Genomic DNA, 14,899 nt, shown 5'->3' with positions numbered 1-14,899 from the left:
CTTCTCATCCTGTACTTACCCTCCCACTCCCCTTCTCCCTCCCGTACGGTACCTGCCCTTCCGCACCACCACGCATGTATACTTATTGTAATCTTTTTCCTGAGTCGGCTAATTTGAAGCTATTCAAATCACTCCGTCCCATCCAACATGCTGCCTTTACTAGGAGCCTTCCAACACACCTATTAGTGATCAACACCTATCGTCAACTAGTATAGAAGACATGGAGCCTCATTGGGATTTGCCAGTTTCTTATTGATCAGTGAGTGCATCTTGAAGCCTTGGTCTTTATATGCCACTTTCTTTACTGCCATACCCTTCGAAGAGTAGTTCATCTCTTGATCATCACTCCACAACAGGTAGTTGCCTTTCCACCCTGACAATGAGCACGTTCCTATATCCACTCCTCTTGATACTATTCCAGTACTTATGTCTTTCCATTATTGGCACTGTCAACGCAGCTGTTTCTGTTCTTCCTTGGTTCCCACCAACTCATCCAGGCCCGACCGATGATTCCTACACGCCGATATCCGGCTCCTCCACACTACTGCAATCTACTTAGTTTGTCCCAATCATCGCGAGCTATCAGTGGGTCCGTTCTTTACTTGATCATTTATCCCAGACATCAAGGAGACTAACCATATGTGTCTGTCTAGGTACTTGATCCGTCGTATCGCGCATTATTCCTCATATATAAGACGAGAGAACAGATCTGTGCCACGACGGTGCACCCGAACGCTGGAGGACCGCATTCAAATTGCTATAAAAGTCGGATTCATTTTATAAGGAACAGTCGATTTGGACTGCAAATTGTGACCACCATGAGGATTGCATTGGGAATTACAAGGCCTGCGACCACATCTCTGCAGCGATCGCGATAACCCACTTTGTCATTCCCATCTACCAAGGGCTCCCGACAAAGTACCGTGACTCCTACACATCCTTTACACGATTGGTCAATTGCACAGTAAGCTATTACTACTAGTGATACTTGTGAATGGGGATCGGCGACGCGAACAAATGGCGGTACGAAGCACGGCCACCAATGGCTGATTAGCAACCTGCAGATGCAGAGACAAGTCACTCGGCATTGTATCCCCGCTCGCCCTCGATAAGACACGATCCACCTGCATGAACGAGGGGTAACACCTCCCCCAATCCATCTTCGACTCAATTCTTCAATTACCATCCTTCTCCGACCGATTTAACTTTTTCTAACCCAGCGACATCCACCATGGCTCCCTCCATGCCCGAATTGATGCTCAGCATCGAGGACATCAAGAACGCCGGATCGAAGAAACTCCCTCTTAAAGCGCGAGGTCCGCAATCACTACTATCTATTCAGACCCTACAACCCACTAACAGAGCCACAGAATTCTACAACTCCGGCTCAACCACCCAAATCACCGTAACGGAGAACTCAACCGCCTACAAGAAATACCGACTGCGTCCACGAGTCCTCGTCGATGTCTCCCAACTAGACCTACGACTCAACCTCTTCAACCAAACCTTTGACTTCCCACTCGGCCTCTCCCCAACCGGCATCCAAGCAATGGCACACCCACAAGGTGAACTAGCCAGCAGCCGAGCAAGTGCCCGCCGCAACATCCCCATGGCCGTGTCCTCATTCAGCACATACCCAGTCGAAGAAGTCGTTCAAGCAGGCCAACAACTCAACCCTTCAGCAACACACACCATGCAACTATACACCTTGCGCGACCGCGCCCTGCAAACCCAAATCATCCGTCGCGCCGAAGCATCAGGCTGCAAAGCCATCTTCCTCACAGCCGACAGTCCCGTCCTGGGATACCGCTACAACGAAACCCGCAACGACTTCCGCACACCCGAGGGCCTCTCCTGGCCCATGATGGGCGTAACCTCCGAGAAACTGCAACAGGTCACACACGACGCAGGCTTCGTCGCAACAAACTCAGACGCACACAGCTGGGCCAAAGAGATCCCATGGTTGCGGTCCGTCACGAAGATGCAAATCTGGATCAAAGGCGTCCTGACAGCCGAAGACGTCCTCCTTGCCAGAGAATACGGCTGTGATGGGGTAATCGTGAGCAACCACGGCGGAAGACAATTAGACGAGGTCGTGCCAACCATCGACGCACTGCCGGAATGCTTAGAAGCCGCAGCAGGGAAGATACGCGTACACATCGACGGGGGTATCCGGACAGGAACAGATATCTTCAAAGCATTGGCATTGGGGGCTGAGTGTTGCTGGATCGGGAGGCCGACGATTTGGGGGTTAGCTGTATGTTGTTCCCGTTACTTACCCAGACGAAAGCAAGGGAGAGTGGCAGTATGCTAACTACCTGGCAACAGTATGACGGGGAGAACGGTGTCTCTCGCGTGCTGGATATTCTCTACGAAGAATTCAAACGCTGCATGCAATTGACGGGGTGTCGTACCTTGGCGGATGTCACGCCCGCCGCATTGGCGGTTCTTCGGACGGATGGACCAGCTGCGAAGTTGTAGGTACGATGTAGTTACGGCATAGACACGATAGAATAAGTAGACAGTACGCGGTTAAATCATGATGCGAAATACTATAAGACATATACTATGATATCGAAGAATTAGACGGAGCGGAGACTGATTAACAACTTCAAAGATGAACCAATTACATACTGAATAAGTTATCCAAGAATCAAAGCCTATATACTAGCCAAAAACCATATCCAATGATCTTGGACTCACAATCACGCAGGCAACACACCCTGCGGGTTATGGAACAAATCCGACGGATCATACAACGACTTGATCTGCATCAACCTCGGCAAATTCGACCCCCAGTACGCCTCGCGGGCGTTCTCAAGCCGGGGATCCACGTAACCGGGGTACACCCCATTACCCAGACCGGGGGTATTATTACGAATGATCTCGTTGACATGGTCCAGAAAGTCATACGTCGTCTGGGATACGGACCCCAGCGTGATGGCGTACGACTGCAGCCAGAACAGCGTGTCGCGGTGGGCATAGCCCGTTGCGTCCATGGGGACGTCATTTATGGCGCCGCCTTCGAGATCGAAGATGACGAACCAGAGCAACGCCCCGGTGTCTGCGCTGTCGAGGTACTCGAAGAGTTGGTCGACGCCGGTGGACGGGATGGGGGTCTTCTCGGTGAAGGAGAGACAGCGGGAGTAGAAGTCCGCGGGAATACCGCCCGTTAGGTCGAGGATGGACTGCTCGGCCCATTGGGCTACGAGGCCCAACCAGTCGGTGAAGACGATGACGGTGGAGTTGGTGTGGCCGGGGAATTGGTCTTCCAGACCGAGAGCGTCGTATTCGGCCTTGGTGCCGAAGAAGGTGCCGGAGATGACGAGAACGTGGTCAAGGATGGTGCAGATGCTGGCGAATTTGCGGGTGAGGTCTGGTTGGGAGATGAAGCTCTGCCATTTTTTGAATAGGTCGGCGCGCGATGAGGTGCTTCCGAGTCCGAAGGTGAAGGAATATTGGACTGCGGAGCCTGGTTCGGGTTCGGTGCGGAAGACGAACTCGGTGACGACGCCGAAGCTGGCGCCGGCGCCTTTGATGGCGAATAGCAGGTCTGAGTTCTGGGTAGAGGAGGCGCGCACGACGGTGCCATTGGCGAGGACGACTTCGGCTTCCAGGACGTGGTCGAGTTCCATGCCGTATTGACGCGCCGCGGGGCCCAGTCCACCGATTGTTGCGTGCCCTCCGACGCCGATCTGTGGGGAGGTGCCGTGTGCGATGGCCCGTCCGCCGGCGTTGTGAAGGTAGTCGTCGAGTTCGCCGTTGAGCATGCCGGCGCCTACGGTGGCTTGGTAGTTGGTGTAGTTCATGGAGAAGGATTTCATGTTCTTAAGGTTGATGCTGATCGCGCCATTTGTGCCGCCAAGGCCTAGGATGGGGTGAGGTTAGTACGGTGAGTGGCTGACGAGCGAGGGGAGTGAATTGGTACCATAATTGCCATAGCTATGGCCACCACTCTTGGCCTGGACTTTGTAGCCCAGCGATGCAGCGCAATTGACGATCGAGGACACTTGCTGAGTGGATTTGGGGAAGGCCACGGCTGCTGGCGTGACGGGCCAGTTCAGGTTGTAGACCTGGACGGCGAGAGTCTGATAGAGAAGGTCGCCATCAACGGCGACGAGGGTCGGGTCATTCTGCACCGCGGTGAGAAGGCATTGACGAAGAGTGGATGTCGAGGCTGCTGTCGACAGTTGCAGGACTAGGAGGAGGGAGGAAAGAACACGAAGGAAGGAGAAGACCATTGTGGACAGCATTCCACGAGGATGCGCCTTGGGCTAGTTTGGGAGGGCCGCAACGCTCTAGTGACGGACTGCAATGCGTGCGCCATGGGGTAGCAGAATTAAATATGGATCGAACTGGGAAGGTCAGGAGGGTCCGGCAGAGAGGAATGTCAGGCGGGGGCTTCATCATGCCAATGGAGCATGGATGCGCGGACGAGTGCCTGAAAGGTAGACCCAATCAGACGGGTCGACAAGAATAACCTCCGAAGCCACCGTAATACATGGACGTAACCCCCTCCCTCAGCTGAACAAGTGAACTAGTCGAAGATTATACATGGCTATCAATCGGGGCCAGGGATACCCTTGGTTGAGGATGGTTGTGATCGGAAGAGGGACGCATCTCAGCTGCACAGATGCAGAGCCCGATCAATTTCAAATGCCTTTCTGCCAATCAGACGAGACGGTACCAGAGGGGGATGACCAGAGGAGGAGAAAACTCAACCCGACTGAGCAGCTGGGGCCACTACCCGTAGAGTCTAAACTCATGGCTTCGTACAGAGATGCAGCAATACTAGCCCGCGAGCCACTTAGCAGACGCATCACCCGGACCAAGTGCTGACAACTAGGCCGTTATAGGCAGGTGATAGCCAGGGGAGAGATTTAGGCACATCAATCACGTCAGGAGGGATGCGCGTGAACTGAATCTTCAGGAACCAATGCGGGGAACGAGATGCCAGATTATTTGACATCAGTGCGCAAGGCATCTGCAAGAGAGGAAGATAGACTAGATTGCAGTCGCGCTTTGGGCTGTAAGACTGAGAGAAGATAGTGCTGGTCAGTGCCAGTGATGTCCGGATCGATCGTCCGCGAGACCCCGAGGCTAGTGGTGGCGCCGATAGTGGGCGCCAACTAAAGCTTGCAGGGGAGTGGGAAAGGGGCGGGCCAGAGAGAAGATGATGGATCAAGGGAGCGGATTCCGCGGCATGGGGCTAAATTGCGCTGCAGCTGAGCCATAATTGTCTCTGAGCATATCCCGAATCTTGTAGGAGCATGGGAGAGATGAGAGAGCATTGGAGTCGAAGAGCAATAGGAGACTATCCGTAGTCGCAGCAGTGATTAGTTTGGATAAGATTGAATTGGGTGGTAACTCAGCACGTGGGAATCTCGAATCCCGTGGATCGCGATTATACGGTCGGGAGTCTCTATTGGGGTAAGCCGCCAAGGGGGAGACTTCTGCTGTACACCATCCCCTTGACGAAGATACTGACGATTTACCTCTGAACATATTACTCATATGGGTCGGATCTTGCACATACGCTAAGAAAATATTCAATTCAGGTAACTACAATAAACCCACTATATCATAAGAGCATTACTCCCGAATGTGACGCCATGAATCTACAAAGTAAACAGCCAAATCCCGATCGCCCAACCATCATTGCAAATCGACCACCTTCACCTGAGCTCGCTCAAAATGCTCCACTTCCAACATCTTAGCCGTGGCGGGCTCCAGATCTGGGCTCGGATAGAAGTCAATCTTGCCGCCCGGCTTGACTACTCCTGTCCGGTCCAAGAATGTGCGCCCGCGCACATACGGATCCAGCTGCCAGTAGTTCTGGCGCAGCGACTCGATCGTCTCGCTCCGTTGCTCTCGGGCCGTTGTGGTAGCGGCCGCGTCCTTTCGCTGGCTGGTGGAGACCCATTCCGAGGTCCGCAGCAGCAACTCCTCGCCAATTTTCAACCGCTCGGCGTAGATGCGGTCGCGGGTTTCCGTATCCGCCATCAGCTCGTTCTCACCGGCCACCGGCTCGACATATTCATAGGTCCAGTCTTCCTTGCCCTTCAGCTCTTTCACAATCTGCTCCGGGGCAATAAATTTCTCCAGATCGGACACCTTGTTGGTAAAGTTCACTTTCGACACAATCACCGGGTCCATCCACCCCTTGATAATCTTCCAGATTCCTGTCTTGCGTTAGAGAGGACCAAGTAAGAAGACTAAACCTGCAAACATACCAGAGAAGACCCAGGGGGCATTGTGAATGAGCATGTATCCAAGCGATTCGGGGTAGTTCTCCTGAAAACATTCGATGATGAATTTCACCGGGGCATATTCCTGGTCATGGTCAGTTCCCGTGCAGATACCCTTGATCGCAGAGCAACTTACCATGTTGGAAAGGCCAAAGCCAGTCATATCAAAGATGATGGTCTGCCACATGGATGATTAGCCTGGTACAATATATGGGAGGTCATGGAATCAAAAGCTGGATAGACATACCACTGTCTCCTGGGGAGGCGCCAGCAATAATCGGGCTGTCTCGATCGTATGCAGGATGAACCGATTGATCACTGCCTCGCTCTGCTTCGAGGGTTGATGGAAGCGAACGCGCACCACGAGAACAGGCCGGCCATCCCGATCGGTCCCGTGCATATAGCACTTCCCCATACGCATTTGGTCCAAGAAGTCCTTGCACTCCTTGGCTGCGTGCGTATCCACCGTGTTCTGAGACGTGACTAGTGCCGCGAGTTCGGGGTTCGCGATCACCTTATCGTCGACATGCTGATCCTTGCGCCAGACAAGCGCCCTCAACATCATACCGAAGGCCTTGCCGACGTCCCACTTGCGAGCGCGCAGGAAGCGAAGCAGAAGGACGTCGGGGGAGTCATGTTTGGCAGTATACAACAGACCCGAGCGGAGTTCGTCGATCGAGGTGTTGCTCAGCGACTCCCGGACGGACTTGATGTCAGGGTTGCTCATACCATTCTCCCGGAGGACTTGGGACAAGTCTTCTGTGAAAGCCGTTTGGCCATGAGCGGAGACGACGGTGTCAGCTCGGGAGAGCGACGTGCTTGGACGCTGGTCGGGTTGGGTCTGTGCCGAGGCATCTCCACCCTGGAGGGACTTCACGTCTAGCAGAGTAAGGACAATGGTCCAAAGCTGTTGTAGTTTAGCCTCTTGATCCTGAGTCAGATTGCCGACGTGGCCGGGTTGGATGCCGTTGGTAGTCATAATGGGTGAAACTGAGTGTAGAATGCAGTCGTGGAGTTTCAAATGGTTCGGTGGGTTACGATCTGCTTATGTAGCATCGTGCTTGCCAGGCGACTACAGCCCGGCCAGTTGCATATGAAACTGCCCGTCTTTGAGACAAACGAGAAACCTCGGATCTCGATAGCGACTTGCAGGCGCCTCAGGGGTTTCGCTGGCCGACCCGTGGTTCTTGCTAGGGGATCGTCGCCGATCGTCCGCTCGGACTGCGGGGAAAGGTTCTCATTTATCGGTTGGTTCGTGTTTGATGGGCATCCCCCTCCCCTTTCAGGCTATTGCAATGATGAAATGTGATGCCCTGGCCATTAATAGCAGCAAGGTCCTGGGTGGGGATTGGCCGGCGCGGCTTCCACTGGCATTCAAATCACTTGTTAGCCTCTCTCTCGACTTTTGGGAGGTTCATATAACTCAGGACCATGGACCAGGGCGGTACCTTAATTATTTCCCACTCCAATCGCCATTCTCATTCTTCGGAAATAAATATTGCTTTTCTTAGAATTAGAGGTGATCGAGAGTTACAGTCTCATGCATGGCGATGGAGCAGACGTTGCAAGGGAGAAGGAGAGTTGTTGAGAAGGTTACTTCCCACCCTGCAACCCCTCACCGCTCGTCATTCTTGCGACGCAGATCGGCAACGCTCAGATCAACGCTTTCTGAGACAACGAATCAAATGGCAAATGGCACACTGGTCAATCCCTCATAACGAAAACTGCCTCGGTCGATTGCCTGGTAGTGCTTCGGTAGGAATGTTGGGCTTATCATGATGCTGCTCGGTGTAACTCTTGCAGCTGATGCCTCGACCCTCCTCTGCATCGGCCTCATCACGGTGGCAATCTATCGTCTCACCGTCCATCGTCTAGCCCATGTTCCTGGACCTTGGATTTTTTGCATCTCGTCCATCCCCCAGTGGATCATCGTCTTGCTCGGTACTGAACCACAGACCCTTGCTTATTGCCATCGCCCCGAATCAGGTCTCCATCTCCGACCCCCATGCCTTAGCTTCTAACTACGTGGCTAATGCGGGCTTCATGAAAGATGGTCGGTATCGTAACTTCGATGTCAACGGGCAGCCCACCATATATTCCGCTATTGACAAAGCCTACCGCGATAAGCGCGCTAAAGCTGTCCTGTCATTATTTGCGCCTGTTAGGATACGAGAAGCAGCAGGGGCACAGAATGTCCAGCAATATATCCAGCAATTCATCGCTCGCTTGGCCAGTGAGAAAGATCGCGCTGTGAAGTCTGCATAATACCGTGTCGACATCCTCGATTTGGCCTTGCGACTCTCGATGGACGTGATGACAGGCTATATGTTCGATAAGTCGTACGGAGCGCTAAACGAGGCCGTCAACTTGAATTCTCGCTCACCACCAACGAAATTCTCGGAGAGTGCCTGGCTGCAGGTTATCGCAGCTTTTGGGTATTATTCCATGTTCCCAACTTGGCTGTTTTCGAGGATGTTGTCTCTCCATCTCGCCATTCAGGATCGTCTCTGGGGGGCTTCAATGCGTCGGGTTGATTAATACGCAAGATCAATCGTTGGGGAAAAGACGGAACCCACTACCCCAGCACACACTTACCGCGGTCGTCTTCGCACGGCTGGAGTGACAGAGGACGAGGTCATTGGTATCTGTGAAGGGTCACTATTTGCTGGGACCAGCTCAACCGGTCAGACGCTGGCGACCATCTTGTTCCATCTTGTCCGCCATGCACTCGTCCGCAAGCGCCTTCACCAAGAAGTAGGCATATCGAGCTCACCTGACCTGCAAAGCCTTCCGTATTTGCGAAGCGTAATTACTGAAGGCCTGCGGCTCGCTATGACCAATCCTGCGCCTCTGATCAGGGCTGTGCCTGACGGCGGATGTCACATAGATGGCGTGTATCTTCCAGGTAGGATCTCGGTCGGGGCATCAATATACGTCTTCCATCATGACCCCGATGTGTTTCCTAATTCTTTTGCGTTCAGTCCCGAGCGATGGTTAGCTGATGAGACTGACTGCGCAACGCGCGAGCTGTGTTACTTTCCCTTCGGTCTGGGATCGCGGTCGTGCATTCGGAGGAATCTGGCGCTACAGGAATTGTACGAAGCTGTTGCTGCCATTGTGAAGACTGGTGTCCTTGAAGGTGCCAGTACATGCGAGGAGAAGATTATAGTAAACGGCTGCTTCAATGGAGAAGTCCAAGGCCATGCGATCGACATCCATTGGCCGATTAGGGAGAGTCGGAGCAACAAGGTTTGCATGTAAATTCAATTCTCGACCCAATCGGGAAACAGCCTCACCGGGAGCTGCGGATGCCATCATGGGGTGCAGATTTCTACTCTCACATCCATATATGGATTCTCTCTTCAATCCCGTCGTAAGAGTCATTTTGACCTCTTCATAATTTGCTGTGGCTATTTCTGATACATTCATCCCTTATCGCGATGCCACTCGTTTACCTGCCACCTGAGTTGGTCCCAATAATCGCGGGGCACCTGAAAAGCGAAACCGACCTCAACTGCTTCGCTCAGACCAGCCAATGTCTATATCGCTGGGTCAACCCATGTCTATATCGATGCGCGGTGCGGAACATGGGCGAAGCCCTTCTTCATTGGGCTGCTAGCAAAGGACAGCTACAAACCCTCCTGAGGCTACTAGCCTTTGGAGCGAAGCTTCCAGCAAACACTCGGATCACTACTACGGATTCACATCCTATCTCTACAGCCGCCAAATATGGCCACGTAAACATCATCCATGCTCTCTTGGATCTAGGAACAGATATAGATTATCCCGCTGGCGTTCATGGAGAAACACCGCTCATAATCGCTATCCGTGAAGGGCACTTGCCTGTCGTCCGAATGTTACTCGAAAGGGGCGCAAATCCTACTCTTCCCACGAAGCTTGATCACACGCCCCTAGAGATAGCCACGACTACTGGAAGACTAGCTGTGGCTGAATGCCTAATCTCCCATGTGAAGGACCTACCACTTACTGCCGAGGTTGATAGTCTTGGAAGGGCATTGTGTGCCGCTGCACGTAGCAAACAGGTCGACATCATGAAGATGCTGCTCCGCAATGGTGCCCATGTCAACTATATACATCGCCAACAACTTGAGACAGCCCTTGTCAATGCTATTCGGACTGGAGACGATGAAGGTACCCGCTTACTGCTCGACCACGGTGCAAACCCGGTGATTGGACTCGAGACATGGGATAGTCCGCCCCTAGTGTGTGCGGCCTGGCGTAACCACCAATCAATAGTCGAGATGCTGGTTGAATATAACCCTAGGGTGAAGCGCCACTTTGCGGACGCCATGGCCGAGGCTGCTAATATGGGACTAGAGGATATGACGAATTACTTTCTGCTAAAAGGTACAAATCCCGATCACCTAAGGAGTGGGTACCGAACGCCTCTGTCTTGTGCTGCGCAGCATGGTCATGCAGGCGTTGCCAAAGTCCTCCTTGCAGCCGGGGCGGACATTAAAGCCAGCGATAACCAAGGACGTACGCCTGATTGGTATGCCTCGTGGCTTGGTTGTCCCGAAGTGCTAGCACTGTTCCGGGAACACATGCTGCCTGGTGCATTTTAAGATTAGATGGGAAATACAATAGTCGAAAGAGGGAGGGAAATGACGGGAATCTGTCCCTGTTCACTGCTTCATACAGAACGACGCAGGAATGATTATAAAGCCACACATTGACCTTCCTTTTCCAGCATAGCTCGTCCTGGGCATACGACAAGACAATGAATGCAAGCATACACAGAAGATTCATGTCAATATCTCCCCGGTACCTTGTTGTTAGACGTCAGTTGTAACATGTCAGAACACCTAATTTATATGTATATCGCTCGAAATGGACTAACTTAAAAATCATGGGACATGCTGCATCCAAACACACATTGAGAGAACTTCAAACTGCATAACAGAAGATGACAACTGACCAAGACTAAGTCGCGCTTGCAGAGGAGTGGCGGAGTCTTTCCTCTACTTATTATTGGTTTTGCGGTTCACTTCAGCAGGTATTCAACAACAAATATCTGTCACACCGGCACTTATCATGCGAATCAACTTTACCTATTCTCGATGCATACTGCATGATGTTAGTGACTGAGTCATACATTTCTCCGGAGAGGTCATGCCTTAAAGATGAAGTACGAAGTATTCTGCAGTCGATTGAAGGCCTTTTCACCTCGTTATCGGTATTGAGAAATGACGCTAAATCCGGGATTCAACTTCCACTGTGGACTTTCCGGGTCTAGAACCTTGCCCTTTGATGCATGTGCTGGTGCACACGAGCTATCTTGCAGGCCATACCCCTGCACTCCGGAAAACTCTTCTGGTCATGCATCGGGAGTCGCATTCGATGCTCAATCCCCAGCTGCAACGTGTCCGGCATTGCAAAGAGTGGGAGAGCCAAGATAATAAAGGTTCGGGAACCAGGTCTCCGGCGGCTATCATAACCCTATCTGGTTAATCTTCCCTATGCTGGTGAGTGACTCAATGATGAAGTTGATAGCTCGTCCATGCCCCTCTTTGTGCTGCTTCGGCATTTTCCGCCCTCAGCCTAAACCCGGATGCAATCCTGTCCTGACACCAAATGGACCAGCAATTAATAATGCGGATCGAGTTATTTTAACCTCATCCTCCAGGCTGGTAATGCCCACCAAATTGGTCTCACTGACAATTGTTCTACCATCATCATGTCTTTAGTGCAGGCCCTTCACTACGAGATTACAACTCCTGCGCCGTCGTTGTCGCATCCAGCAGTCCCGTCACCTCTTCATTCTTTTCCCCAAACTCCTGCAGACGACACTCAAGACCCGCTCAATGGCCCTCTCCAGCAGAGCGTGGCGCCCACGGCGGGCCAGGCAGTTTTTGACCGGGCGCCTTCAGTTCAAATCACTCAATCCCGTCGGTTGGCCATCACCGTGCTTTTGCTCCTGGCCAACCTTGTGCAGGTATCGTATCCATCCATTCATAGATCTTCCAATGCTAAAGTCTGCCAGATGACTGTGAGTTTTGCTGGAATCGCGGGTGGAACTCTGCTAGGGGAGTCCTTGGGTGGTCAGGAAAGCTCTGCCACATGGGTTGGCGCAAGTTATGCGTTAGTAGCAGCTGCGGCAACAAGATACCATCTTGGTTACACTAACTCTATGAAGAATGACACAAGGGACCTTCGTTCTGATGAGCGGGCGATTGGGAGACGTCTACGGCCATCGAGAGCTTTTGCTTGCGGGCGGAGCATGGCTTAGTCTTTGCACATTGATCAGCGCTTTCTGCAATAACTTCTATGCATTCGTTGCCATGCGGGCGCTCGCAGGTCTAGGGGGCGCCTTCATCATGCCTAATGCAGTAGCTATGGTTGCAAGCACCAATCCTCCGGGACGCATGCGCAATCTTAGTTTGGGCTTCTTTGCGGCATCGGCACCAACCGGGGGCTATTTCGGGGCGTTGTTCCTGGGCGCATTTATAGAGGGTACAGAATGGAAATGGTTCTTTGTCTTCATGTAGGTGGTAGCACCCTGTTACGTGGGATATAACTAACGAGGCCGAATCATAGAGCTGGCATTGGCATTGCCACATTTATCCCGTTGTGGGCATTGAGTTCACGAGAGGCTCTCCTCGACAGACACGGAAAGATCGATTGGATAGGATCCGCATTGGGAACAAGTTCCCTGATCCTGTTCAACTTTGTCTGGAAGTAAGCCGATATCCACTTGCGAGGAGACATATACATACTAATACTCTACCACAGTCAAGCACCCAGCGTAGGATGGTCCACGCCCTACGAAATTGCCCTCCTAATCACCTCCGTCATCCTCTTCGGGGCCTTCCTCCTCTGGGAGAAAAGCGGCACAGAATACCCTATCATGCCTCTTGAGATCTTCAAAGCCCCGTCAATCCTCACACTACTCCTCGTCGTCCTCCTCAACTACATGGCCGTCGGCACCTTAATCTGGTACCAAGTCCTCTGGCTCCAAGACGTCTGGCACTGGTCCCCCCTGCACTTCGCTGTCGGCTGGACCCCCTTCGTAATCTGTGCCACAGGCGCAGCCTCCCTTGCCGCATGGCTCGTCCCTCGATTCGCAGCGCAATGGATCCTAGCCATCGGCACCATAACCATCCTGATCTCCAACGTATTAATGGCCACCGTCCCAGTGCATCAAACCTACTGGGCGCAGGTCTTCCCCTCCATCGTACTCTTCTCATTCTGTCCAGACTTCGTCTACACCGCTGCGCAAATCATCGCCAGCAACTCCGTCCGCCGACACCAGCAAGGCATTGCAGGCTCGCTGATCGGCGCATTGAACCTCTACGGCGTTAGTCTCGGCCTCGGCTTTGCGGCTACCATCGAGGACCAGATCGCGAAACACTCCGGTCGAATAATGGGATACCGGGCTGCTTTGTATTTTGGGGTAGGGATTAGCGCAGTGGCTTTACTGCTGGATGTCTGCTTTGTGCGGATGGTAAAGGACGATCGCGAGGGTTGGAACGAGGAAGATCGCGCTGCGGATGGAACTGATGCTGATGCCCTTGAACTGACAGGAGAGGCGGCAGCTACTGGTGCGCAGTGGCCTGCTGCCGTAGAGCGGGCGTGAACGTCGAGTAATGCCACCACCATCTGTTGTAGATCGGGTGGATTTTAGAGTTTGCCCTCGCGTTTGATGAGGCGTGCTGGTAGACATGACGTAGATAGAACAAACCATTCCAACTGCTAGAGATCGCTCACCGGATCGTTGCTTTATCTGTTCACGGGCACGACTAGCATTGAATTGATTGAAAAATAAACAGCCAGCCAGCAACAACAGATTATAGTGATTGAGTCATAAGAAGAACAAGCAAAGAATTTCTTAAACTATCAAATGATACATGCAGGTGGGAAAGGGAAGGAAGTAAGTAAAGATAGAAAGAATGAAAGGAAAAAGAAAAAATCAAAAAGAAGATTCAAGGCCCGAGCCGCGGATCGAACGCGGGACCTCTCGCAGATATGCTTGGGTTTGTATCCCTAAGCGAGAATCATACCACTAGACCACCCGGGCTTGATATATTAATCGTGCTAATATTTTGTTATATGTACTAGGGGTAAGTTGAAGGGGTGGTTCAAGCGGGAGGTTTTCTGAAGCTGGGGGTTATGGGTGATGTTTAATGGCAGTGTGCATTATTAGTATAAGGGAACAAATGTGATGATAGTGTATCTGAGGAAAAACTGGTTCGAAGAAGGTGTAATTTTTTCATAATGGAGGATGATGGTACTACTACCGCTTGAATATGCTTTCTTTCTTTCTTTCCATTTTTATCTTTCTGTTCAGATTGAAACGGACATTAGCCGGTATATACTTACAGCAGTCGGTATCCGCCACACACATGTGCTCAAACTACTACCACTACTTTTTAGTTCAGCTCTTGCTGGGATGGTAATAGTTATCTCTAGTACAATAGATTCAGTGGAAGTATTGCTATACAATTATTGAAGCAACAAGTTTCTTTTTTAACGAGTTCTTTCTCACGACTCCAGGTTTCGTGAAACGTCGATTTGTTTTCCCAGCCTGCTCTGATTAGCTAGCAATAGATCGTTTGTCTACAGGATACTCGTTCAACACTTAAAGCTAGCAATTGAACCTCGACTTCTCAGCGGGTGCAACGCACTACAAT

General features: G+C 51.9%; 5 protein-coding genes and 1 non-coding gene across 6 annotated transcripts; 3 read left to right on the top strand and 3 right to left on the bottom strand.

Annotated features, from left to right (window-relative positions):
* Positions 1-1,142: 1,142 nt before the first annotated feature.
* On the top strand, positions 1,143-2,559 carry BO83DRAFT_352675 (alpha-hydroxy acid oxidase). Its single transcript, XM_025529003.1, has 3 exons — positions 1,143-1,316; positions 1,371-2,257; positions 2,329-2,559. The coding sequence occupies exons 1-3, from the start codon at positions 1,232-1,234 to the stop codon at positions 2,479-2,481; spliced, it is 1,125 nt and encodes a 374-aa protein (XP_025392816.1). The 5' UTR covers positions 1,143-1,231; the 3' UTR covers positions 2,482-2,559.
* Positions 2,510-4,403, bottom strand: BO83DRAFT_84150 (FAD-dependent oxidoreductase). Its single transcript, XM_025537646.1, has 2 exons — positions 3,929-4,403; positions 2,510-3,868 (listed from the first exon to the last, which is right to left on the bottom strand). Exons 1-2 carry the CDS (start codon positions 4,251-4,253, stop codon positions 2,706-2,708), a joined length of 1,488 nt encoding a protein of 495 aa, XP_025392815.1. The 5' UTR covers positions 4,254-4,403; the 3' UTR covers positions 2,510-2,705.
* Positions 4,404-5,655: 1,252 nt separating this feature from the next.
* BO83DRAFT_304035 (CRAL-TRIO domain-containing protein) lies at positions 5,656-7,227 on the bottom strand (the record flags this gene model as incomplete). Its single annotated transcript, XM_025527213.1, has 4 exons — positions 5,656-6,182; positions 6,234-6,333; positions 6,385-6,426; positions 6,496-7,227. 4 exons carry the CDS (start codon positions 7,225-7,227, stop codon positions 5,656-5,658), a joined length of 1,401 nt encoding a protein of 466 aa, XP_025392814.1.
* A 799-nt stretch (positions 7,228-8,026) lies between these two features.
* Positions 8,027-9,539, top strand: BO83DRAFT_405135 (cytochrome P450; the record flags this gene model as incomplete). Its single annotated transcript, XM_025533775.1, has 4 exons — positions 8,027-8,234; positions 8,263-8,481; positions 8,569-8,777; positions 8,814-9,539. 4 exons carry the CDS (start codon positions 8,027-8,029, stop codon positions 9,507-9,509), a joined length of 1,332 nt encoding a protein of 443 aa, XP_025392813.1. The 3' UTR covers positions 9,510-9,539.
* Positions 9,540-11,851: 2,312 nt separating this feature from the next.
* Positions 11,852-14,111, top strand: BO83DRAFT_329699 (efflux pump antibiotic resistance protein). The gene is made up of 5 exons (XM_025528205.1): positions 11,852-12,204; positions 12,253-12,350; positions 12,406-12,753; positions 12,807-12,947; positions 13,002-14,111. Exons 1-5 carry the CDS (start codon positions 11,947-11,949, stop codon positions 13,843-13,845), a joined length of 1,689 nt encoding a protein of 562 aa, XP_025392812.1. The 5' UTR covers positions 11,852-11,946; the 3' UTR covers positions 13,846-14,111.
* An 84-nt stretch (positions 14,112-14,195) lies between these two features.
* On the bottom strand, positions 14,196-14,286 carry BO83DRAFT_t30. The gene has a single exon. It is a non-coding gene; the product is annotated as a tRNA-Pro (tRNA).
* Between the last annotated feature and the right edge of the window lie 613 nt (positions 14,287-14,899).

This window comes from Aspergillus eucalypticola, assembly GCF_003184535.1.
Source record: "Aspergillus eucalypticola CBS 122712 chromosome Unknown BO83scaffold_2, whole genome shotgun sequence".
NCBI lineage: Eukaryota > Fungi > Ascomycota > Eurotiomycetes > Eurotiales > Aspergillaceae > Aspergillus > Aspergillus eucalypticola.
The sequence above is the reverse complement of the archived record's forward strand: the minus strand, read 5'-3'. Positions and strand labels throughout refer to the sequence as shown.